The sequence below is a fragment of the Simochromis diagramma genome, unplaced genomic scaffold (assembly GCF_900408965.1).
Source record: "Simochromis diagramma unplaced genomic scaffold, fSimDia1.1 OVJJ01000457.1, whole genome shotgun sequence".
In the NCBI taxonomy this organism is placed as follows: Eukaryota; Metazoa; Chordata; class Actinopteri; order Cichliformes; family Cichlidae; genus Simochromis; species Simochromis diagramma.
Genome location: NW_024387277.1, coordinates 1,381,689 through 1,408,751, shown reverse-complemented (window position 1 = coordinate 1,408,751; position 27,063 = coordinate 1,381,689). Strand labels below are relative to the sequence as shown.

At 40.6% G+C, this 27,063-nt stretch overlaps 1 protein-coding gene across 1 annotated transcript; it reads right to left on the bottom strand.

Annotated features, from left to right (window-relative positions):
- Positions 1-1,173: 1,173 nt before the first annotated feature.
- On the bottom strand, positions 1,174-26,984 carry tec (tec protein tyrosine kinase). The gene is made up of 19 exons (XM_040002807.1): positions 26,702-26,984; positions 26,183-26,575; positions 23,094-23,297; positions 21,295-21,399; positions 20,549-20,630; positions 17,998-18,126; positions 14,844-14,896; positions 14,535-14,734; positions 14,375-14,440; positions 12,367-12,421; positions 10,292-10,371; positions 10,069-10,202; positions 4,548-4,622; positions 4,156-4,327; positions 3,404-3,620; positions 3,214-3,278; positions 3,004-3,122; positions 2,755-2,912; positions 1,174-1,633 (listed from the first exon to the last, which is right to left on the bottom strand). Exons 3-19 carry the CDS (start codon positions 23,229-23,231, stop codon positions 1,550-1,552), a joined length of 1,932 nt encoding a protein of 643 aa, XP_039858741.1. The 5' UTR covers positions 23,232-23,297; positions 26,183-26,575; positions 26,702-26,984; the 3' UTR covers positions 1,174-1,549.
- Positions 26,985-27,063: the final 79 nt, after the last annotated feature.

Sequence of the window (27,063 nt, the reverse complement as noted above, 5' to 3'; positions counted from 1 at the left end):
AATTTGAAGTATATATGCATTTTAACATTACATGTATATGATTTACCTTAAGTTAAATTTTTATATATTTAATAGTTAAATATTTATACCCATAAAATACTTTAATGTTCTGACTTTGCATTTCTCATTCATTCTTCGGCGACCATGACAATGAGCTAAAATGCCGTCACAAAAGTTTATAAATGCTTTGAAATATAATTCTCTAGCATTGGTGAATGATTTCATTTTTTGTCCACATAAATATAAAAAGCTGTGAAAATTCAAGAGGATTAAAGATTACATTTTAAATGTAATACACACACAATATTAAAAAAGGACAAATACACTGAATAATCAGCAAGAAGACTTAACTTACCACTCTCAAGATTATCACCGAAACTCCTGTCACGTGAAAATGGCTGTGGAAACTGGGAACGCTTCCTCGGTTGCGTAAATACGAATAATATGGAGTATTTCAGCAGTTTTATTATGAGAAGAGTATGCACTGTCAGCAATTTGTCATCAATGTTATTCTGAAGACGTTGATGTCAAACTTGTGTCAAAGTCTAAATGTCTAAATACAATGTTTGTTATCACAGAATGAAACCTGGCCTTGCAGCATGTTGACATAGTATAACTTTTATTATATTTTTTAGTTGTAAAAGTAGCACAATTATTTATTTATTTATTTTCTACAGTACTCTAATATTATGCATTGCATTATACATGTGTGGGAGGTGATGGGGAAGTACACAACATAAAGAGCACACACGGGTAACTCCCTTAACTCTGTGAGGTCTAGGTCATCAGTCATCATCACCCCAACCTGAGCCCCAACACGAAACACAATCCTGTGATTTGAATTTCAAAGACTTGGGAGAGCAGTTTTTATAAAGCAAACGTTCCATATTTTGACTTTAAAAGGTTAGTTCAATGGTGACCCCTCTACTGTTAGGGTCAGGGTTTCATTAGAATCCACTATTTTATTTAGGAAACAATGGAAAAGCTTTTACCAGAACAAATATAATGAGATTCACTATTTGAAAAGTTTGTTTATTTAGCATGGGTCAGAACAAACCCAACATTGACACTAGATGGGTTGCTGTAGACCTGATGGATTTCAGAGCAACACAAATGAGTATAAAGTTAATGGAAACTTGAGCTTGACAAAAAAATACTTTCTGTGGCTTTTTCTTGCTGACAGGTCTCTGACCAAACGGCTTCCTGTTCGTGTCTGAGTGGGAGGAAACATGTCAGCAAATAATGCATCGTACATGCAGAGCCTGTCGTTATGTGTCTTCATTGTTGCTGTCAGTTCATCCCTGTGAGTCATCTTGAAATACCACCAACATGTGATGTGAACTTTTGTCTTTAGTACTGCTGGTGCAGGTGTTCATGGCTGTGAGCTGATGTGATTTAGTGAGCGGAGAATGAGTTTAGAACTGGTGCGATTGGTCCTTCCTCCCCATTTAGTTCATCGGTCCATTCCAATCACAATAAAGCACCATTGCATGGCATTTTAGATGTGGCTCCTGAATGGCAGCCATGGAGGGTGTGAGCAGCTGATTGGTCAGTTTGGAGTTGCCTCGTCGTCTTCCAGAGCTTCGGAGATCATTACGCAAAGATTGGCGAATGAGGGACGGTCCTCTGTCCTCTGCAGAGAGAGAGAAAAGACAAAAGATATTTGAATACAGGACTTTTACATGTTTATATCATGTAAGAGGATGGGTTCTCGTATCACGAGACATTTCCAATTATCCATATGAAAAAGCATTTTTAAATGAGTCAATGTTCAGCTTTTGTGCATGTACCAAAAAACTCAATTAAAAAAAATTTGGGAGTTTTCCTTGTTCTAGTCATTCATGTTTGCGTTGTTGTATATTTTCATAACAATGATTGACACATAATCCCAGGGCAACGAGGCGCTCTCACTTCTCCATTAGTAAACCACTGTTAGAATCAGCTGAGCTAAAGAGGTCAATAGAGGTCAAAAAGCAAAACAAAACAAATTATCGCATTATGATTTTTGTGTTTCATGCAATGTGTTCCAAGGTAAAGTGTTATTGTAATCTAGAGCTGCAACTATTCACAGAGTAAGATGATTATAAAAAATTCTAAGCACTAAATCTTTGTTTTGATGCTTCGTTTAGGGCAAGGCTTGGTAGCACGCCATTGTCACCATGGAAACGTGAGTGTTTCACCCACATTCGTGACTAAAAACAGACCTGCAATACGAACGTATTTCAGAGCAATGTGTGAATAAGAAGTTTGACAACATTAAGCCCACACAGCCTCCAGCTTTAAACATTAACACTCATAACACAACAGCAGCGATGATGACACTGCCACAGTTTAACGTGGAGCCGGAGTCTGTTTACACACCGGAAGTGCAAAAAAGGCGGAGCCGTTACTCCATCCACCGCCATTTGTTTTATGAAGAGAAAAATCTGCAGTAAGCTTTCAGATGTTGTATAAAAATATGCAGAAGAACCTTTAACATGGTCTGATATCATGTTTAAATTATACAGCTTGCTGAAGGCTGATGACAGCCATCCTATTTTACATGGAACTGAACAGCGGTGAGTCTAAAGGGGGGCATACGGTGTACTAGACCATATTAATTTGAATACTTTTATAACATTTTTCAGATTGAGTAAGTAAAATAATATAAAATACTATCAATATAAAAATAAAAGCTAAAAAATACATTTAAAAAATTAAAAATTATAAGAAAAGAGCCTCATATGAAGAATTTACTTCCCATTTTTTACTCACCTCATACCAACACATCTGCATGGTGTCATAGATGGCAGGCTTGGCCATTTTGGGCCTGTACAGGCGATGACCTTGTGTAACTAATGTCACCACCTCATGGTTGGGGCTTTGCTCAAATGGCATCCGACCCTCTGTGAAGACCTCCCACATCAACACACCTGGAGACCCAAACACAGAGAGGCAATTTTTTTTATGAGCGCTGAGACAATTTCTGTCTGTTAAACTAAGTGGAAAAATGTTCCAGCTCACCGTATGACCAGACGTCCGACTTGCTGCTGTATTTGCAAAAGTTAAAGACTTCAGGAGGTGACCACTTCACAGGAAACTTGGCGCCCGATGAGCTGGTGTACTGATCATCTAACACGTATCTGCATTTAAACCATTTAGTGATATCAGACGCTTTTATTTTCTATCTGCTGACTTGATGCGAGTCATTTATAACTGGAGGGAAACTTGTACCTGGTCATGCCAAAGTCAGACACTTTCACCACTAGAGAGTCGTTTACCAGACAGTTTCTGGCTGCCTTTAGAAAACGAAGAACAACAGAAGAGGATGGAATCAAAACATATGACTAAAAGTACTTAGCAGCTCAATTTACTTAGTGATGGATTTAACAGTTTCCCAACGACAAGCCAAGCTTGAAGTTACCAAGTCTCTGTGGATGAAGCCGTTGGCTTCCAGGTGTGCCATGCCCTCGCAGACATCCAAACAGATACTCAGCAAGCACCCCTGGTTAAAGCTGCCCCGCCGCTGCCTGAGGTAGTTCAACAGGCAGCCCTGCTCCATGAACTCCGTGACAATGTAGATTGGCCGCTGCTGGCTGCACACCCCATACAACTGTACCAGTTTGGGGTGGGACAGTTTCCTGGAGAGGGGAGTTGGTTTTGTAAAATGGAAATGACATTTTCCAAGCAGCAGTTTCAAATATTTATTGGTCAAAGAGGCTCAAATGTGAAGAGTCGGTTACAGATTTCAGTTCCTCCTTTATCATATTTGATTGCTTCATCATTTCTCTACTTGTTCTGAGACAACCTTCTACTTGACAGAGAAAAGATAAGGAAAGCTCCTTTTGGCTGCTCCCTTTTTCGCAAGCGGTCACCACACTAGGTAGCTCCACATGTTTGATGTAGCAGATTTTCACACAGTGAAAGGATGTGTCGTCTCCCAGGACAAAGCTGGAATCTTTCACTTATGAGGTGAATTTGTAAACCACTATAAACTATGGAGGCACATAGATAAGGTGTAGGTGAAATATTGCTGTAGGACTTTTTAAACTCCACCAGGTGGTAGAACAGGTGAAGGACGACTTCATCTGTGCTGTTTTTGAATAGACCTGCAAAAATCCCTCTTTCTCACACCATTTCCTCATCCAGTATGACTTTGGCCTTTTCCTTACTTACATCATAACCTTGGCCTCCTCAATGAAGTCTTCCTCATACATGGCTCCCTCCTTTAACGCCTTGATGGCCACTTTGTGTTGAGCTCTCCACTTGCCGAGCCTCACTACTCCAAACTGACCGCAGCCCAGCTCCTTCATGAAGGTTAGTTCATTGGGGTCAATCTCCCACTTTTCTGAAAGGAAAAAATGTCAAACATTACAAGAGCACACGATAACTCCTACCAAGACATTGTTCATGATATTTGTCGTTCTTGAGTAAACTCTAGTCTGTACTCAAGGTAGCATCAATCAAGCAATGGTTAATTTTTAATGTTAGTTCAATAAAGAGCAAAAAGGGTAAAAAAGAAAGAGCATTATTTATTTAAAGATACACAGTTCATCGTAAAGACTCACCATAGCTGAAGCCAGCAGTGGATGGAGCTGATTTGTCTTGTTTTCCAACAGGATATCTCAACCTGGCTACAAGACCTAAGAGAGACATTTAGAGAGATATAAATGTAAACTTTACCAGAGAGCCCTTCATGATAGGCTAAGAGGGGAGCCCAGAAAAGGAAGCTTTCCGTCACATTTATCCACATTCAACATTTTTGAGTCATTATCTAGATCGGTATAGGTGAGGCTTAAATGATACTTCAAAGCTTTGCCTTTATTCTCAGCTGTCAGAGTTAAACTGTTATCATGATGGCAGCAGTCGACACAAATAAGCACAAATTCATAAGTTCACAAATTGTTCTTTTCAGAAAACTGTGCAAACGAGCTCGAACTTTCTACCGTTTCTCAGATGCACGATTGCATCACTCTATGAACTGAACTTCTCTTGACCTGTGACTAGAAAAAGCAAGCGCGATGGCAGACCTGCCTTGGGGCGACAACAGCAGTTGCCTCAAGGCACTTTATGTTGTAAGGTGAAGACCGTGCAATATCCTACTACTATACACACTACTTTCAGTAGTGAGATAAAACTGCTCGAATTAAGTCTAAGTACTGTGTAATATTAATTTTCTTTAAAACTGAAACTGGTAAGTACAAAGAACCTAAAGAACTTCTTTTTAAACTGTACACAATTTAACCCCTGTTACAGATTTGCAGTTGGGATACAGTATCCTTGACTGGATAAGTGGAAGATGATGAATGGATGGATGGACACAACTTTCAATAAGTTGCAAGAATAATTCTCAATTCCAGCCAAATCTAATGTTGTCAGAAAACAATTTCTTTCTACATTAATACGTTTATATATCATATCATATTATAGTATTTATTGCAAAGTGTTGGGCAAATTACTTTGAAAAAGTAATTAGTTATAGTTAGGAAACCTCTTCCCGCTCCACCACAACCACCCACACATGCAGGGCCTTGGAGTAGGGGTATGTCACCAGGGTGCAGAGGAGGCGAGGCTAGCCCCCCCCCGTCCCCTTCTGGCTGCCTCTGCCTCAATTTTATCCCACAACTTAGACATTCACATTAGTCACACTCTCCTTACACATACATATAGGATCTTGGGGGTGGGCACGCTACACGGATTCCAAAAGACCATCAGGGTGTACACCCCACCCCTGGCATCGTTGCCCACCTCTCAATGTTAAATACACGTAGACATTGAGGGCTATCAGGAGGGACTATGCGCTTACCTGCTGCTCTCTAGCAGGTAGCTCCATGCCCTCCTGGGTTTTAAATGCACCTTAGAACACACATGCATCAACACTACAATGAGCGGGTGGAGGGAGGTTTGGAGTCTTCTCTCACCCCCATTCTCTGCGACCTGCTGGAGCGGGGGGGCTAGGAGGAGGAGTTGGCCGTCCGACTGCGGTCTGGAGTGTGGGGCCTCCCTGCTGCTGCGGAGTCGGGGCGGTCTGCCTCTCCCCACCGCAGGGAAAAGGGTAACACCACCTGGGTCTGGGTGCAGTTCCCCCCTCCAGGGGCAAGGGTACCTAGACCCGGTTCGTAGAGTACGCTTGGGGAGTGTGATCGTGTGTACAGCGTCTCTTTATGTCTGTCTCCACGTTAGTTGAGTGTGGAGTAAGTGCATATGAGAGCATGAGGGTGGGAATGGATGTTTGTATCTGTGTGTGCCTGTATTTCTGTGTCTATATGTCAGGTTGGGTGTCAGACGCCACCTCTCTGGGGACATCTCAGGCCCTCCAAGGTTTGGAGGCCTATCTCCCCCCACCACCACTTCCCCTGCCAGTGGCGGACTCCCTCAGGTGTCGGTGCGTTGGTGGTTCTTTGTGTCTGGGGATGGGCGTCCAGGTACACACCGGCTCACTCCTTGGCGGCCGCTTATCGGGGCCTGGAGCCTGGGGCTCGCTCGGGCCACTTCGGAGGTGGGGTGCCCCCGGCCTCTCGGCCTGGGGCTCGGTCACTCAGGCACAGCTGGCTGCCGGCGGAGCTCACGGGCGCGTCACTGCAACCCCCCCTGGCTTCTGCTCCGCAGCTGCTGAGTGAGCCCTCATCTGGGACTCTCCTCAGCTCTTTCTGGGACAGTGGCACGGCTGCCCCTCTGTTAGTTTGGTAAATTTGGCAATTTGGTAAAGTAAATCCGTTGGGCATCTTTCTTTGCCTTTAGACAATAATTCTGATGGCAAAAGAGCCAAACGGGACAGGCAAAAAAACAAAAAAAGGAAAAATAAAGTTATAGTTAGTAGTTACTTCTTCAAAATGTAACTGAGTCCCAATTTTATAAAAGTAACTGATTACTAAGAAAAGTAACTATTGTGATACTTAAAAAAAAATGTTTAACCAGGTCCAGGGTACAATTGGCCGTTTTCAACTACGTTTTACTTCTACATTTTACCTTTAAAAAATATTTACCTTTCCTTCTTTAGTATCATTCTTTTCAGCACAACCTCACATGTCTGAATTTATAGTTATTTTTTCATTTTGACATATTGTATTAACACAATTGATCTGAAATCAGACTAAAGGCTTAAAATCTGAGTAGAAAAAAGTGATATTTTACACTGTAAAAAACACAAACATGTTTACCGAATGATTTTTGTAACTTGAAATGCAAATATAAACTGTAAATTTTAAAAACGAAGGTTTTGCAAACAACAAAGGTTATATGCAGCTATTTACCTAAAAATGCAACCAAAGCTTTTTTTAATGTTAATTAAAAAAAGCATTGGTTTAACATTTCAGTATTTACAAAACAATCAGGTGTTCTGCATCAAATAAGATGGCACTCAAATTATTTGTGCCAGTCCAAAACATCATTTCTGTCCACTGTAAGATAAAGAAGAACATCACAAGTCTGATACCTGTAGGCCTGACAGCAGGAGGTGTATCACTCCTCCTGTTTTCTACCTGGAGACAGCATTTACACTGCAATCTGTCTTTGGTGGCTGTTTTGGCAGCAACTGTGATATTCAGCAGTTGCACTATTGTTCTGACACACAAAACAAAACTATCGATTACACTACACAACACAACAAACTAACTTTAGACTCCAAACACGCTAAAAGTCACATATCTCTCACGTCTCAAAACTCTCTCTCTCTTTCTCTCACTCTCGTCGCTGTCACTCCTTACAAAGTTTTAGAGTTTCTTCCTGCAGTAAACATAACGATAGTATTCAGGAAAAACATTGTAAGTTCACTAAATTAGCTTGAAAAGCATTGACTACATGAAAATAGCCATTTGGACAAGGCTCATCTAAGCCATCAGCAGATGTTGCACTGAAAAAGTGCAAAGTATAATCAGCTGATTTACAGCGATTACAACAGAGAAAACCCCAACAATGTTTTCCCTGCTGAGGTTTTGTTCTCCTGAGTTTGACACGAAGACCCTCAATCACATTGTCCATGAACTCACTGGTGCAAAGAGTGGGCAGCGAGTACCTGTCAAAGAAAAAAATGTCAAGCTGCTGCTGACCAAACAAGAAGAAGACGCCCTCTGGAACACTTCAAAGAGACCCTGAACCAGTGCATTCTCTCTCCCCTACTCTTCCTTCTCAACATCAACTTTGTTTTGCAGACTGCCATGGCCATGGATGGCTTTGGGATACCTTGGCATCCACCAACACGTCTGAAGGACCTCGGCTTCATGGATGACATCGCTGTGTTGGCTGACGTCCAGAAGAACATGAAAACCATGACATCAAACTTGGAGCAAGAGCCAAAGTGGGCTTGTGGATCAGTGGGAACAAGACCAAGGCCATGAGGATTGGTTACATGACAACACAGGACCCCATTATGGTAGCACTGCAACCACTGGAGGAGGTGAATCAATTCACCTACCTGGGCAGCATCCTTGCAAGCAACAGAGAAGCTGGCCATGAATGATGTTGTGTGTCGGAGAGCAACCATCGGACTGCAACACGTCCCCTCCATGGCATTGTGACTTAGCGGACAGTGCACTTTGGAGGTCACATTCTATGCCAATTCCCGCAAAGACTGCCCAAGATTGCCATCACGTGGAACCCTCCCCATGGAAGACGCAAACCAGGCCACGCCTAGGGATGGGTATCGAAAACCGGTTCTTGTTGAGAACCGGTTCCCACTGTTTCAATTCCTTGGAATCGTTTGCCACTTTTAAAAACGATTCCATTATCGATTCCAGTCGCCCCGAATGACGTCATCACGTTGAGTAGCGTCTTTTACCCAGTAGGAAACACGGCGCCTGAGCGGCACAAACGCTCAAAAGTTTGGTTACACTTTATGAGAAAGGATGACAACAGGGCAACGTGCAATACTTGCAAAGTAGAGATTTCATCAAAGGGAGGAAACACTACGAACATGCAAAAGCATTTGCTCAAAAAACACGCGATTGCTTTCAACGAATGTCGTGTTTTTGATCCGCTCCGGACTAGCGAAGCTCAACCCAGCAGCAGCGGTAGCGTTTCCACGTCCTCTCCCGTTAATACTGCAGGTAACTAATCAATTAGCATTGCATATTATGTTAGCGCGATTTACCTTATTACAAAACCTGCTATTACTGTGCGTTGTATTTAGATAACCATGATGAGAGAGACAGAGTCTGGCTCAGATGCTGGCAGTTCTCGCTGCAGTCTACCGGTAGCGTCTCCTTTCAGGCCAGGATAGACGAATGTCACCGAGCAGTGTCTAAGTTTGTGGTAAAAGGCTTGCACCCATTTGCCACAGCAGATGCCCCCGATTTCACTTTGGTAAGTGAATGTGTTTAATTGTAGGCAGGGACATTACTGGATATTCTTGTGTAATTGCTACAGAATAATTTATGTTAAACTTTGTTATTGCTACAGGAGAATATTTATTTTATTATTTTACATATACATTTTTTTTCCTGGGGACCCTGTGACACCCCATTGAAGAGCCGCAGGCTGTGGATCTCTTAAGATCTCACTGTTGGGTTTGTAAGGCCATGTTACTCCTAAATTTCTATCTTGTTCAAAGAGAAGATATAAAACACAGTTCTAAGCTAATCGACTTTAGTGTTCTCCTTTTTAAAAAAAAAAAAGAATCGATAAGAGAATCGATAAGGAATCGAATCGTTAAACAGAATCGAAAATGGAATCGGAATCGTTAAAATCTTATCAATACCCATCCCTAGCCACGCCCATACAAAAAGGTGGAGGACTTTCATTGATGATTTACATGCCTTTGACATTGCATGGGATGAGGCCAGCCGCAGCTGATCGAGTACGCTGGCGGGGATTTGCCACCCAATGCGGACAGGGCGACCAAAGTAAGTCTCCTGAGTTTTGAAAAGCAGGATCAAAATAAATAATCAGCTGATATGCATAAAATATCATTTATATTTTTACCAGAACAGTACTTCGTCCCATCTCTGTAACACAGGGTTAGTGTTAGGGGGTGGGTCTGGGGCACGTCACTGTCACCATTGATGTTTTAGGCCTCAGAGGGTCAGAAAAGCACCGTAATGCATTTAGCTTAAGTCACTGTTTAATAGTCTACACAAATTGTGTGTTGGTTACCTGCTGCATTATGTTTGTGGTATTCGATCAGGTCTGGGATGGAGCTGAAGAGGTGTTTCTCAGCCAGGTAGAAGTGTTTTGGTAGGGTTTGTGTCTCCTTGATGTGGTAATGTTTAATAGCTGCACCTCCATCCCTACAAATACAACATAACCACAGTGTAAATCAAGTTGTACCAGCTTTTATTACATAAAACTTATAACTACCACACATGTGCAGAATTACCCTGAAGACTTGGTGTAGAGCGAAACAGTGTAGGTTCCTGGGGTGCTGGAGTTTCTAATAATGAAGGCTCCTTCTTTATCCTGGAGGGCATGGCACAGAGACAAAGGCTGAAAACTAAATAAGATTTTTGTTTAACCTCCCAACATACACCAGGCCACCAACAGACTAGATTTTGGGCTAGGGTTGTTTCAGCCACAAAATAAAGTTTTGACCTTGCAGTTTTTCCTCTTTCAGGATTTTCCATTTGAGCCTTCCAAACAGGCAAAAACTAACTAACCCCAGATGGCTCGGCTACATAGGGCTTGTTAAAAGATTTAAAAAAAAACCAAAAACACTCCATTCAACCTTAGTTTGATATAATTCATTTTAGCTCAGCCCCCTGTAAGCCAACCTTCTACCTATTTGTATATAGAAGAGCTGAGCAGGTGGGTTTCTGTTCAGCTGTTCACAGTAGGTTTTATGTATTTCTTGTCTGCATGTTTCATGTTGTCAAGCCTGTGTTGTCATGTCTACATCTCTGTTTCCCCTTTTGAAGAGTCAAGTGTCTTCACGTTCTATGCGTTTTGTTTTACTTCCCCTGTGGTGTCTCTGGCTGTGTCCCAATCCAGCGACCGCACGCTCCGTAGTGCGCATTTGGAGACCGATTACGCCACAGCGACACGATGACGGCTGTCCCAATTTGAAGTGTACTCCAATTTGAGGGGTGAGTCCGGTGTAGACTTCATGGTCCCATATATCCCACAATTCATAGCGCGGCGGTGGGTGTGGATATTTTCTTTGGAAAAAAACAGCGGATGGCTGAAACGGGGCGGCCGAAGAGTAAACTTTTAATAGTAAGTGCTGAATATGATGTCACTTATTTATGTGTGAATGTTTAATAAAGAAGAACATTAAAACATTACTGTTGGCCACATGTCGGCAAAGTTATGTGACATTAGCGATGTTTGTACTTGCAGCGTTAACTTGGTTTTAAAGCCTTTACGTTTAAATATTCGCAGTTCAATAACTGACTTTAATTTTACAGAGAATCTGATGATTTTATGGATAATTAAAGTCAGTCATATATCCACAAACACAACAAGCTGAAAGTCAGTGATGCTGCTCGGTTTGCAGTCCTGAATATCACGGCTTCAAGCAGGATTCACTGCACTGTTAATGTTAGCTATGTTATATTGCTGCCTCTGTTCGGTGGTGTGTTCATATACCTCTTGTCATAGTTATCATTGCTGTCATAGTTGATTCATAGTTCCTCAGCCTCTTCACAGTTTATCAGAGTTATTTAGTTTTCCCAGTTTAGGTTTAGTTTAGTTTTGCCCAAGTTTCATCTCGGCTTGTTTTTCCTGTTTATTGTGTATCAGCCCCAATAAAGGCTCGCTTTTTGTTTAACTTCAGTTCAGTTCTCCCGTGTCTGCCTTTGGGTCCGTTCATTAAACACACCAGCTGCTCAGCTGTGAAAGTGTGCCTGTAATTACCATATTAGAGATATCCCTTCTTTCTGACATCATAGAAAGCAAAGAGCAAAAATGCCTGAAACTTTGCAGACTAAACTTTGTAGTTTCACCAGTAAAACAGTTACCAGAACATGTCACTGACAACCATCTATGATCAGGCCTTATATTTGATTAACATCCACCTCTTTTACAATAGAATGCTAACCTGTGTGGAACTCTTAAATGTAAATACTTTGAAAAGAAAAACTGAAAGGCCAAAATGCATGAGACTAGACTGAAATCTAACATTTTCTAGTTTGTGGACACCATATACTGTAGCTAAGTAGAACCCATTTTAACATTAAACAGTTTGCCTGGTGGCTATTAAGAGGTTGACGGATTCCACAAGTTTAAAATTCAAGACTTTTCTAATCCACACAACAGTAATTTATGTTATCTCAGTCACCTTAGTCAAAGAATCCAGAAAACTGGAAGGGCTGAAAATATCTAAATTTGTGTTTTCTTAAGAACAGATTTCATTCAGCAAAATGCTATCACTAATATCACTGTCTCTAAATCATAGAAGTACGTATAAACAGGGAGGGAATAAAGACAAAGAACCAAAGGAAGGAAAGAGAGCCTAACCTCCTTCCTCAGCAGCTCCTCAGCTTTATTCCTGTTGACATTTTTATTGTACCAGCTGGAACAAACAAAGAAAACACAACATGAGACTCTAGTGCTCTGCCTGCTTTGTGAAGCACTATCAGCTGGCTGAATCCAAACATCAAGAGTGAAATAAGCGTTTACTGGAAGATAGCATGACTCACAGTAAACTTTACGATTCAACTGCAAATACATTTACTTCAAGAGTACAACATCAGCCTCCAAATGATCGAAATTTCTCTTCTACAGTTTTTGATCAACTTACAGTGGCAAAACCTGGATTTGCTATTTCACCAATGACATTGTGATGGTGTCTCAGGAAAGCTGAAAGTCAACCATGAGAGTTTCAATTTTGGTTTAGTTTCACTTCATTTATAGTGTTTTTAGCATTTTTTGTTAATAAATGTTCAAGATTCGTTTAATTTTAATTAATCAACTTTTTAATCAACTTTAATTAATCAACTTTTAATCAACTTTTATACACAATGGTAAAAATAGAAGATATTTCCAGTTTTTATCTGTTGTACAGTGTCCTTGGGTGCTTTGAAAGGCGCTATTTAAATAAAATGTATTATTATTATTATTATTATTATTATTATTATTATTATTAACCCTTTAAGACCTACCATAGAACCAAGTTCGCCAGAGCTAATCTTTATATTTTTACATGCTGTAGTGCCATTTTTGGGAGCATTTCAAGTTGCTATACATCAATACAACCATTGTAGCCCAAACTTTATTAATGTGTATGCATTAAGTGCATAGTAATTACATAAATTGCAAAAAATTGCAAAAAACTACAAAACAATTGAAAATTGTTTTTGTTTTTCTGTTTTTTATACATATATTTCTAGTTAGAGAAATTTAAGAGGTTTATCCCTCAAAACTGTAAATACAAAAAAGTTGCACAAAATTGTTTCAAACAACAGGAAATTTATTTTGAGTGTCTTTATAATTTTATTTTTGAGATACACCAATTTGTATATACTGCAGGAAAAACGAAAATAAATATTATGATGCAAATTTGCAAAAAAAAAAAACAAAAAAAAACAGCATGTGCATCAAAATAAACTATTTCCAGCAGTGCAATATGAGTTCTAAGCATCCCAGAAACTATACAGAAAAGCATAAAGTCTAACATGAATTTGAAAAACACCAGTATAGGCTTATAAGGCCCTGAAGGTAAAAAAAAAAAAAAAACATTTTCCGCAAAAATGGGCAGGTAATGGCGGACATTGGCGCTTACGTCTATTCCAATGTAGGAAGTGTTACAAACAGCTGATCGGATCGGCAAAGCATGTTTCTGGAATATTATGTTTTTGTTGCTGCAAGTGCTTTTTATGCAGTTTTTGCAAAGCTATATGTGGAAGGAAACTGTGACGTAGGGCAAGCTGATGGTATAAGATGTATAAGTACAACTCCTCCAGTTTCATATTCAAAAAAAATTATTTCGCTAGCTTAAGTGGTTGCAGTGCTACAGGGATTTAAAAACTGTTACGCAAAACGGAGCGTGCCCGCTCCGTTCGGCTTTAAAGGGTTAATTTTGTAGATCAAATTGTAAGATTTAAGAAGTTGTCTATAGGACAGTAATACAACACAATGCAAGTGTGTGACCTCTACTCATACAGCTGCTGGTTTTATCATAAAGGTCTAACTATTAAATATATAACTATCACAGCTTTGATCAGAAATCTACACTTTAACTTTGGAAACCTGTATAACCTGTAAGATGTAATTAAGTAAACACAGTTAACTTAAGCAAATAACCACATATCAAACTCAATTCAAATGTGGCGTTGCCCAAGACTACTTTTCCCAACATGTGTTTAACTGCTTGGTGGTTGGCCATGCTTTCAGTCCATAGAAAGTGTGCTTGTGTAGACTCAGTAAATGCCAAATTTCAAGAACCCTGTATTAACAAGGTCCAGACATTAGGATTCAGCCAGCCATTAAACTCAAACTGTAACTGGGAAATGATTAACACACTCACACATATTGGACCAAGTTTCCGGATTTTTTCTCAGTTACATAGTTACTTGGAATGTATCCTTCCTCACTGTGAAAAAACACAAACAAACTACCACATCACCACAACACACAAAGACATGAGAAACTAGGTGGTAAAACACAGAAATACAGCATGAACTCACTTATACTTGTTGCGTGCCCTGTACCAGTTGACGTCACACTTATCCACGATGACATACTCTTCCCCTTTCACCAGACTCAGATCATGAGGCTCCATGCCGGGGAAGTCATACATAGCCACGACCACTTCCTCTTCCTCAGCCTCCTCATCGTCTTCCTCATCATCTTCGGGGGTCGGGGGGGCAGGAGGAGGATTCCGACGCTGAGGAGGAATAGGAGTGACTACAGGCTTGCAGCTCCTGGCTTATACTGATATATTGGTAGTACGTGTGTGTGTGTGCGTGTGCACGTGTGTGTGCACGTGTGGTTACCCTCTCTTTTTTACACTTCTCTCCAGGAATCGGGGGTAGAGGTTTTCTGGAAACTAAAAAAAAAAAAAAAAGGAACAGAAACAGCGAGTCAAGCATGAAGTTTTTACATTTTCGCATTCAGTTTCATCTTCACCATCATCTCTGCTTTCAGTTCACACTGACCTCTTGACCCTTCTGCTTCTGGTCACCAGTGATGTGGCTGATCAACAGCTGTTGATCAGCCACATCACTGCGGCGCAGTGCACTAGTCAACGCCTCAACTTTTAAGCTATAAATGTAATTTCCTGTTTTTGTCTTCTCACTTGGTGAATCAAGGGTTTCAAAATGTAATAAAATAACCATGACAACGGAGCAACTCAGTTTTATCTGAAAACCTTTACTGTGAAAGGTTCACCGACTTTTACAAATGTATTCTACTTACTGTGCGAACGAGTTTGAGGTACTCTACCAAAGTGTATTAATGTAGTTATCGCTACATTTCACTGATGACTGGAGTCACTTTGCAAACTCAAAGGTTTACATTTAAAGAAATGGTTGGTTTATTGAAGCACTGTAGCTTCAACTGTGTGTGTGACTATACAAAACTATTAGGCTTTATCTGGGGCACTTAAATGCTATTCAAGTACAACTCAGCTGCCGGTGGCCTGTTACCGCTCCACGAGGGAGTATTTTAACATACTGACTCACAGTGTGGTAAGCTGGTTGCCCAGCAGCTGACAAAGAGTGTAAAGAGGCTACAAATGGTCATTAGCACAGGCCACAAAATTATTGGCTGTCATCCTTCTCTCTCCTAGATATTGTTACCTCACCAGAGGCCAAAACATTGCCTGAGACTGCGGCCACTCTGGCCACCGGGGACCTGTAACATCTGTCCTCATGTCACTGGCTCAGACACTGAGAACTAGGACTAATAGACCATGAACAGTTTCTTCTATAAGGCCATTACCACTCTCTTACAAAAAGCAGGTGTGCTGCATTCAAACACTCTGTTGGAATTACATTCTCACTATATGTTTTTATGTTTATTTTTTTTATATATTGCCAAAATTATTGTAGTCTCCTAGGCACATAGGCATGCAGGCTGCTGTTACAAACATTTGTGAAAGAATGGGTCGCTCTCAGGGGTCCAGTAATAACATTTTCTCGCTACTAAATATTCCACAGTCAGCTGTTAGTGGTATTATCACAAAGTGGAAGCGATCGGAGACGACAGAACACAGAGGTCGCCAACTTTCTGCAGAGTCAGTCACTGCTGACCTCCAAACTTTGGGGGTGTCCAAATTCATGGGCTGCATCCTCCTGAGGCCGCATCTGTAGACTGATTACGTCACAGCGACGCGATGAAGGCTGTCCAAATTTGTAGACTCCTCCGAATGCAGCTGACAAATGCGTCCTCCTTTTCCCCAAATTTGAAGGATGGGTCAGGTGTGTCCTTTGTGGCCCACCATATCCCAGAATTCAGAGCATGGCCCAGCCAATTCCAGTTTTAAGTTTTAATAAAACTGCCACTATTAAGTTTTAATATTACTCTTATTACTCTTTCTACTCTTATGACTTTTAGCAAATTTTCAAGTGAGAATGTAGCTGTGTAAACTTCAAATATCTGCTTGGCTAATTAAGATATCATATAATTGCAAAAGTCCTCCGACGTTTTCAGAGACGTCTGTTATTCACCAGCTCGAGAGCTCGCCGGGAGCTCGAGGGTCACTAGAGCCGCAGAGAACGGCACACATCATTTTCAGATCACCACGGTCTTTCGCTACTCAGGTTAAACGTAATATATAAGTCACTTAGACAACCTAGTTTGGCTTTTTTCAGTGTTTTATTTGTTCAGGACTAAATCGGTTTGGCTGAGATAAAAGTTATTGGATTAGATAGCTGAATGTGAAAACAGAAACAGGAAACTGATTAAACAGAAGTGTGAGGCGGTCGAGAATTTACGCCAGTGTCCTGTTATATTTTAGATAGCAAGGAGCAGACGGCTGAGTTTATTAAACTCCACCAAGACAGCGGTGACGCTAATCTGAAGGCTACACCGTCCCATTTCACAGACGTTTACTTCATGCTCCTACCTGTGTGGGAACAGTTTGTTTGTGGCACCCTCCTGTTCAAATATGACTGTGCACCAGTGCACAAAGCAAGCTCCATAAAGACATGGATGAGTTATGTGTGGATGATGTGGAAGCTCTTATAGCTGCAAAGGGTGGGCTGACATCATATTGAACCCTTTGGATCAATAATGGGGTGTTACTCAAGGCAGACGAGCAATTACGTTTGGCAATAGCGTATTTATTTATTTTTATGTCACGTGACAATAATGATTTGCACATTCAATGTGGACTCGGACACTTTATAGCACAGCTACCTCGTTCACATTATGTGCACGTGGCTTTGTGGTGTAGCTGATATCATGATCTAAAAATGTAACATGCAACTGTTACTCTGGGACATGAAAGCTCATTGTATCATAAATACAATGTCAAAAAAGGCTTTCTGTTTTATTCTATTCCAGCATACAATGCACAGAATGAATTTTTAATACACAAATTATTCAGCAAATATGAAAACTGGTATTTACACACATGTTGTGGATTCTATGTGAAGCTCGGGGGCCAAAACTGTGAGCCAAAAAGACACTATAAAGTTCTGTAGCATTTAATGTTAACACACTGAGGTAGAATTTTGGAGTTAGTTAGTTTCCAGTATTATGCAACTGATGTGATGTGGTTGGTGCTAGCTCACACTGAGCTGACATAAAATGAGTGCAGCGCGAGGACATCAGCTTAGCAGACAGCTAAGATGTGCGGCTAATGTAAGCTAAACATCGCTTCAGATCTGGGTCAAAGTGTCACCCCACAGGTTTATGAGACTGGTTTGTTCTTCATGAACTCGTGACTGTTAAACATGGATAAAAGGCATCATTTTCATTGGAGGGGGGCTGGTTGAAGCAGTGTGTGCCTTGCAGCTTCTTTGTAGACATTCTGGACAGCCCGCCTTCGTTACAAGCTCCATTTGAAGGATAATTATTTTTCCACAGGTTGTTATTAACCATAAAGTTAATCACTTTGTTATTAACCATAAAGTTAATAACAAAGTCAAGAGACAGGAAGTCTAGATGGAGCACAGAAAGCAAACATGAGCGTCAGGCACTTACTGTCTTCTAACGGGTTGTACTGCTCGCACCCCAGTGCTTGTTTTTCTGCCTGGCGGCAGCAGAGCCACAACCCATCCTGCCAGAACTGAGGGTGAAACTTCACCAAGACCTCTGCGTTGTCTTTGATCTCTGGATACACACACACAAACACACAAAAGTTCAACAAAACCAGGTCTTTCCTGCTGCTTCTCTTTGAATTTTTACGTCTAGATTATCTGAGACTGGTTTTCCTTGATAAGCTGTATATAAAGTTAGGTTGATAAACTGCATACGCCATCACTAAAGCTGCAGCTGAAGTACAGAACTTTAGCTTTAATTTAGAGATGAACAAAAGCATTTTGTGAAATGTTTAAACTGCAGCCACAGTTGTAGTGACAGCTTGAAGTGAGGAACTCATGACTGTCACAAAAGGATGGGTTTCCTCTTTTGTCATCCCTTGCCAGACGTTTAATGCAGCTGTTTTCAGTTGTTCGTTTGTGGGCCTTCCTGCCTCAGTCAGTGCAGAATATTCCACTCCTTTACCTTAAAAACATTTGGTTTTCTTTAACTGGAGGTTTTGGGTTGTTGTCTATCTGTGCTTCCAAGCGGCATGAAGTCAACTTTGCAGCAGTTGACTGAATCCCTTCATCTAGCTCCTTCCCCACATCGTTACTAAATGCAAGTGACCTATTGCCACTGTAAGCCACATGTTTTCAGATGCTGTTGTATACTCCAGATCATAAATCATTCCAAGCCCTGTTCTTACTTTTTTTTCCCCCATATTTCTGGTACGAGTTCATTTTAATGTCACCTGCTCAAAAAAAGCAATTCTGTCCAGGTTTGGCTGGTCCAGATTTTTTTTTTACTACTTTAATTTTGCATTTCCGTTCTTAAGGATGATTCATGGTTCATAAATCTTGCATTCAGTATTTTCTCTTACCAAGTTTTCTCTGGAAAATAAAATATCTACCACTTGGAGGATGCTCTTCATTAGGTTGAATGTTCTTAAGAGTTTGTCTTTATCATGCTAAGGATCCTGTGATCCTCTACCAGTGTAGTCTCGTGTGACCGTCTGGGTGTTTTTATGTTATCTTTTTTTTTTAAAAAAACATTCTCAATATGCACCAGATTGATGTTGATGTGGTCATTTCTAAGGTTCCCGATCTCTGATTAATTTATTTTGGCAGCTTTAGGATTGTCTGTTTCATTTGGACTGTGGCTTTCAAATGTAAAAACATCTTTTTGAATCAACTCCAGACCTTTACCTTTTCCATAATTTCAGTATAAATAATGAAAGAAAAGTAACACCAGTCCATGACACAATTTTTTTTATCGACTGTCCACTTGCTTCCAGTCCATGCGAAAGTGAGGCTACATTTAAAAACGTGTAATTATTAAAGATTTCATCCAACTTGTTCATGAAGATGCTCAAATTAAAGAAAGTTTGAGCGATTTCAATTTCAAACTGAATAAACTGAATAATAGTGTCGAAGAAGAATTTCCTGAATGATGTCCCCAAGTCTAGCCTTTCTGTTGTGTTCGGGTCAAATCTGACTGATTTACAAATTTAAAAAAACTCATAAATGTTGTGTTTTACATCCGATTGACTCGAGGCCTTATGACATCCTCCACACTGTGCACGTGAACATATAAAAGTGATGAGCACCTCTTTCGTTGAATTTTGAGTGTTTTTATCAACTTTGTTACATCTGTTGTGTTACCGGTCAAAAGTGAATAGCCATAGAAAATGAATGGAGACCCTCTTTGGCCTCTGACCCCCTGAATTATCCACTGAATGGCAAAATGAAAGACCCACTTTACGACCCATTGACCCACCCACTGAACTGAATTTGGTGGTGAAAAATGTTTCTTATGTTAATTTAAGAGCTGTTAAAACAGACCGGCCAATTGTGACCGGAGCTCTAAAGTAAGGGTGGGGGTGAACACAACAGGAGGGCTAGAGCTGTCATTCACAGTTGAAGCAGAAATATGTAGAGTATCCCTTCCTAACTTGGTGTTTTTGATCTATACTGCAACCAGCCACCTAACCTATAATGATACTGTTTGTATTTATACTCATTGATATCTATTTCCTATGAAAGACTTTGAGATGCACCCATTTAGTCCTAATGACTGATACTTGCATTGTTTAAATAAAGAGAATTAAATTATTTAGAATAAAAAGATCAACAAAATAAAAAGACCATTGTGACCTCTAGAAGAACATCAGTAATGATACACAGTTCAAACTATAAGACAGAAAAGTGAACTAACCATTGCACTTCTGAGGTTTGAGAAATCAGGTCAAATTACTAAGCAGCACACAGCGCTTCTGTTGGGTAAAATAAATGCTAAATTTCTCATGACAGGAACAACAAGAACAATGGAAACAGTGCAGGGGTGCTGGAAGGTATTTGCATGTGTGAAAACCAGTTTGTGCTTTGTGGTTCAAAGTGTGAAAAAACATCTCTGCAGTACTTCAGATGTCTAAACTCCCAGTATGAGCTTTCATACCCTACCCCTGTATATATGTGCATTTGCTAGTTTTTCACAGAACAAAACAGGGACTGACCTTCTTTGAGGCTCTGGACCCATCGACTTCTGCTTTCATGACTTGGAGCAAATACATAGAGGGTGTTGGTATCGTACACCACCTGGACACAAACACACAGATCTGTCTGCTAACACAGTTTTATGTAGATTTCAAAGCTGCATAGGCATAGTTTAATCTTACAACAAAACAAGAAGCAGTCTGAAAGCTTAAACATACTTAGGAGGTTCATAATGCAACAAGAATAACACACCTCAGACTCAACTTGAAAAAAAGGCAGATGTGAAACGTAAAAGTGTGGTTACAGGTTAAATTTGGCATAATAATTGGATGTAAACTATAATGTGATATTTAAAATCCCCATATACCAGATATACCAGTGTCATTTCCTAAATGTTCCTGATACAAACAGAGTAAAATTTAAGCATTTAAGCAAGTTTGAGCTTATTTTGCCATCAAGAAAAGGTCAGAGGTCCAAAATGATGTAATATTTTAATTTGTACAAGGGGCTTAGCAAGAAAGTGACTGGACTTCTTTAAGTTTCTTGAAGACGTTTCACCTCTCATCTGAGAAGCTTCTTCAGTTCTCAAACCAAATGGTGGAAAGTCCGAGTTGTCCCATAAAAGGGACGTTGACCCACTATTGATCAACTCAAGAATGGTACTGCATTTGTGTCTATTTGTATTACTACTCATTAACTCGACAGTGTGCATATAAAGAAAGAGGTCTCTCTGGTTGCAGGTGAGAGGGTGGTAGTGTGTTTGTACCTGAAAGGGGTATTTGTTCTGGCAGGGGATGACCCCTCCTCCATTCTTGACAATCTCCACACATCTGATGCGACTCACTTCGATGGAGCCCCTCTTGAACTTCTTCTGTTGATGCAAACATCATGTCATTTTTTAATGTTTGCTGTCTTTGTAATATTATCCAACTTGCAGTCTTAGACACTTGGACATTTTGTGCTGACATAGCATATTTGCACATTAGCAGTATTCAAATGATTGTTGAACTAATTTGACATGTAACTCATTTCCTTCAGCAGAATTTTTGATTTAAACTGGGATAAGAGCCCTGTATGCAGCTGTGTGGGCATTCCTGGAAAAACTGAAAGTGAACACTCAGCTTAAAACAGGGTGTTGCTACCTGAACCAACGAGATGTTTAAACAGACATTTTCAGTTTCACAGTTGAAGGGCATAAATCATATTAAAAGAATGTAGATTGATGACACTTTCACACCTGTGCAGTACAAATGAACCGGAACCATTAGCTTAACTTAATATAAAAAGAGATAAATGACTATTCTGGCTCAGTGTAACATTACAGAGCTACTGCTGACTCAAATGACTTTAATGTTTTTTGATGAAACACCCACATGTAGCTGCTATTTATTTAACCAAAAGGTTAAAAATCACCATTTCAAAGGTTAAAAGTCAGGAGGAAAAAAAAGGTACCACAAAAGCAAAATTACAATATGTACCAAAAAGAGAAGAAAAGTCATTTTTTAAAAGGCAATATTTTGATCCAAAGTATCATGCATGAAAAACTGGTATAAAATGACCAAATGCCAAAAAGAACTTGGTATAAGAAAAGATGCTTTTCTTCCCTGGAAGTTAGACTTTTGCATCATCTCTGCTGTTGTTGAATTCTCCGAAAGCTTTTACTTCAGCATTCTTTGAAAACCGCGTCTCTCTCTAATAATGTCTCTAAAATAACTGCTGAACAGGAGCCCAGCTTGCTGTTTCCAGTTTTCATCTTCAAGTAAGCTGACTGGATACTAAACATGTTTCACTGGCAAGTTCAAAGATCTAATTCCCAGACTATGCTATAGGATTATAGTATAGAACCAGGTAAGCATGAACTCTGAACCAGTGCTTCTCCTTATTGTCTGTTATTTGTCTCTTGTTCCTATAAAACATGGCCAAAGTTTCAAAATGAAGTCACTACATGTATGTGAGCCAAAACTCACGTTGTTGACTGTTGCGAGCTCTCCTTTTCTGTCCTTTTTCTCCCCCAATTTTGGTTTTGGATCTGTATGATGTCATAGAGAGGGGATATCCCTAATATGGTCATCAAAACCCACAATCATTCATTTCTATGAGAGGCAGCCAATCAGAAGAAGCTCTGTTAAAGTAAGGGTGGCCTTAACTGAAGGGGGTTAAATCAGGTTGTAGGAGAGACTGTAAAAGAATAAATAAGAGTTGTTTTTGTATTTTAATCATGCAAAATTACTCCAATAAAGTTCAAGAATAAAGTTACAGAGCTGGACATGAGCAGAATAAGTCGGCTTTAAGAAAAAGCAAAAATGATCAGATTGTCGGTGCTCGTCTTCCTCATGATCCATCACAATTCACAGGTTGTTATAATGTCTGAGAACTAAAATCCCTAAAATCCACTGAGATGTCAGGGAGACTTACAGTCACATCATGTACAAATCAATGTTATTTCACTAAAGTCTAACCAGTACTGTAGGAGTGGAAGATGAACGCTTCACCATCACATAATCTCATCAGTACTAAAGGAGCTAAAAATAAAAATACAACAAATGAACAGAAACTGAAAGCGACCTCAGCTCTTCCATCGTAATATGTCAGCCGGCTCTTGGTGAGGACGAACAGCCTCTCCTTGTAGTTCAGCGGCGACGTCCTCTTCTTCTGCTGCGAACGCTTGATTAGCAGCTCCTCCAACAGCAGGTCCGCACTCATCGTGGCCCCGCCGACGGCCTCAGCCCATTGGTGGAAGACGTCAGACCGCAAAGGTATGGAACTGATCTAAGAGAGATGACCAAATTCCCAGATTTAACTCATTCCTCCTTCCAGATAAACACACCTTTAGATTTGTTGTTCCAAAAAAGTTAATACATTTCCTGAGATGAAACAAAGTAGAACCAGGTCTGTATCATCAATATGGCCACAAACAGGAAGTCCTCCTTTGTCTGTGACTACATTGTTCTTCTACCACAGTAAAACTTTATCTTTAATAAATGCTATCTCCTACATTTCTGGTGGTACGGAGCTTTTTGGGAAGCTGGACACAGCGAGCAGCTCTGAGGGGTTTTATTGCACTTTCTGTGGAAGCCTTATTTAGCAGGAATTTATTTTTGGTCATTACATCCACCCGTACTCTGAGGAAGTGCAGCCATCTATACCGAGCTTTCATTATGACTTATTTCTGTCTGTCTGATTCTGCTTTTTTTTTCTTTAGAGCCACAAGGCTCATAAGCAGCGTCTCTGTTTACATGCGACGCACACTGATTTCCTTTATTTCACCGGCAACCCTCAGTTATCTTTATAATAACACAGTTTAGTTTCACTTGTGTCAACTCATTACACCTGAGCCTTTGTTGTTTATTCTCTTCTAGAAAGATGTGATTCATCCAGGATAAGATTTAAGGAGGGCTCACAGATCTCTTTTTACTTTTAAGAGTGAATAACATGATTTCAGTTTGGTTTCTTCTTTTTCTAAGTTGAAGCTGCTCCGTGTAACACCATAAAAACACCACATATGTCGCTTTAACAAAGTAATGAACTCTAATGACCTTTGCACTCAGTGGCTTCACAAGCTATTCATTCACTGTCAGCTCATTATGCAGTGATCACATAGCTCTCTTGCTGATTATCAGCTCATTTGCTGTGATTGATTCAATGGCCCAAGTTCAATCAGCACAAACTACTGAGTGTGATTAATAAAAACATGTGGGCATGTAATTCATCGACTAGAAATGACCATAGTCACTAGCATCTATGGGTAGGTGAGTAGCATATTAAGCTTACAAACCACATCCGATAGTCAGTACATCTTTTGTGGTGGTTAATCATCCAGTAAAACACTGAGTCAATCAATAATGTCAAAGTAAAAGAGGTGTTTTGTCTCGAGCTGATGCAGGATGTGCTCTTATCTGTGTCCGCCAAAACTCTTCTCTCAGTTTGAACTTATCAGGTGATTTACAAATTTGGTTGGTAAGTAATAAGTAATTCCGTGCAAATCTATCAGAGGCAAGGCAAATGGTTAGCTGCACTACACAGAAGCCTTTTGTTTCTGCTGTGTGAAACAAGTAATGTGAGCGTTCAACATCAGGAGGCAGAAGGGGTCGGGCGTGACCAAGCAGCAACATCTGAGGTTAAAAATACATGCCAATGCTCAAGTGCCAACACATTTCCCACAGGGGCCACCTTAAACTGTCACCAAAAGTGCATAAATACCCATGGACTCCTAATTTTACGATTCTCAAATTCAGCTGTGGAAGTCACTTTTTTGCTTAAAAAAAAAAAGGGGGGGGGGAAAAAGCTGTTTCTAAGAAGTTCATGGTGTGAAAATTCACCCAAGCCATTCGTTTGGATTTTTCTGAGGCCTGTTTGTGAGGCTGCATTAGCCAAGCGTCCCATTGAGTGAGTTCGCAACATTGGCTCCTTATTGAATTAGCTGACAAATAATATGCTTCAGTATTTCAGAGTCTGTCACTTAGCATGAACCAGCAGGTATGTGTCTGTGTGATGCATCTGAGCAAACTGCCAGAGTCCAGAAACCAGCAGGTGACTTCCTGGTGGCATTCGATGTGCGTCAGACACGTGTTACTGCTGCTCGAACCAAAAACGAGTCAAAAAACAAAGCTGGGTTGAGGCCGAGCAGAAGAGGCATCTTATTTTGGTCTCATGTGACTGTTTAATGCATCAAAATGCATAACGCTAATCTAAAACCTTAAACACATGCAGAATAACACTGCGAATAACATCTGATAAGATAACTTGATATAACGCCATCAGTGTTACAGTAGTGTCGTCTGGATCTCCATGCCAACTTATCAAAATATAAACATACAAAATCCTGGCAGCTTCATGCATGTGTCTGCAGAGACATGTCAACGGTTTCCTTTATATAACTGTATGTATGGGATAAACATGTTAACAGTTTTCATGCCCGGAGGGTGACAAAGGCAACACCTGTCTTACTGGCATTGCACAATGAAGCACATTTGTTACTGGTGCACTGTGGCTCCTTAGTCAAAGGTCAAGTTGTTCCCCGTCTTCACCTTCTACCTTCTTTATTTTCATTTCAGCAAGCGGTAAAGCATCCTTTGACTATGAATAGTCCCCACAGAACACATTCACATATAATCAGTACATTCGCCCATAAAGCATAAACCCTTCACTGCTTGGGTACAGTTTGGATGTGAAACAAGGCCGAGATTCTTCACAGTAGTGTCCGTTAAGTTTTTCCAACCGCACTTAAATGCAGCAGAGGGAAGGTAGCGCACGCCGGTGATTTGAAGCGTATCGCGGGTTGTACACCTGTTCTCAGGTGATACTACACGGTCCTACTACATATACCATACTATATGTATACTATATTTTTTTAATCTATACTGTCCGATTAAATACTAATATGGATATTTTACAAAGCAGCAGCTGAAAGCAGGTCCACTGGTGTTTATAGTGACGCTGCAGCATCACCCCCACAAAATGAAAGTTTCAACGTTATTGAGCGTTTTTGCATCGTATCCTCTGTTTTAAACTCACAGCTTTTTTAAACTCACAGCGTTTAGAAGCAGCACTTCTAAACTCGCAGGTCCGCGGTTTCGTTTGCGGACAGCAGAACACAAAAGGCAGAAAGTTTACAGGAACTTCGCTGGGTGTCTGTGGAAAGAAGGATCCCTTACCTCCGCGCCTCATTTCCCAGTTTCTCCTCACTTGGTTGGAGTCCGTGGGCCTCCCATGTCGTTGCGAATCTCAGGAGCGGGATTCAGGAAATGAAGAGAAACGCACCGGCTCACGGGCACGCGCACTTCCTCGTATTGCGCTGCAGCACGGTGATCGCTGAGTGAGCTACGACTGATTTGGACCTCTGGGGTGGCTGCGTCACCAGTGGGTGATCGTCCCCGTCTCTAGCTTTCACGCATGTACGTGCTGTTACCTCGTGTTTAATGCAGAAGAAGCAAATGAGATGCCGGGATTTTCTTCCATCACGGGTCCCATTTCTGTTGGGTTACTCAGGGTTTGTTTTTTCACTTCCATCTGTGATGAGCCCTGTTACACCTGAGCAAACAACGTATCTTTCACACACACACACACACACACACACTATAAATCAAAAACTAGCAGCATATAGTCATAATAAAACACAAACTGACATGATGAGTCAGCATACAACAAGTACTCTCATTTAGAAAATTCCTCACTCAGTGCTCGTTTCCACTGGAGCAGCTGCTACATGCACACACTCATGTTGCAGTTTGAGTGCACGTGTTTAACATGTAAGTGGTGACAATGGTTCATTGCTACGCAGCCGTCTGAGCTTCATCGTTCAGGCCTTGCACTGCTCAGATCTCACGTCCTGGTGCTGTCCTCACCCTGCTCTCTTCTTTCCTTCCTCTTTTGACAGGCACATTTTTGCTTTGCTTGCTAAACACAATTAAAATGCAGCACTACCGGATAACCTCTCCATAATAGGAACATAGTTGAGGTGTGTGGGGTTGCAGACATTTTGCACAAATTGACAAGGAACAAGGTGCGGAAGTATAAGTGATACATTTCCCAGCAT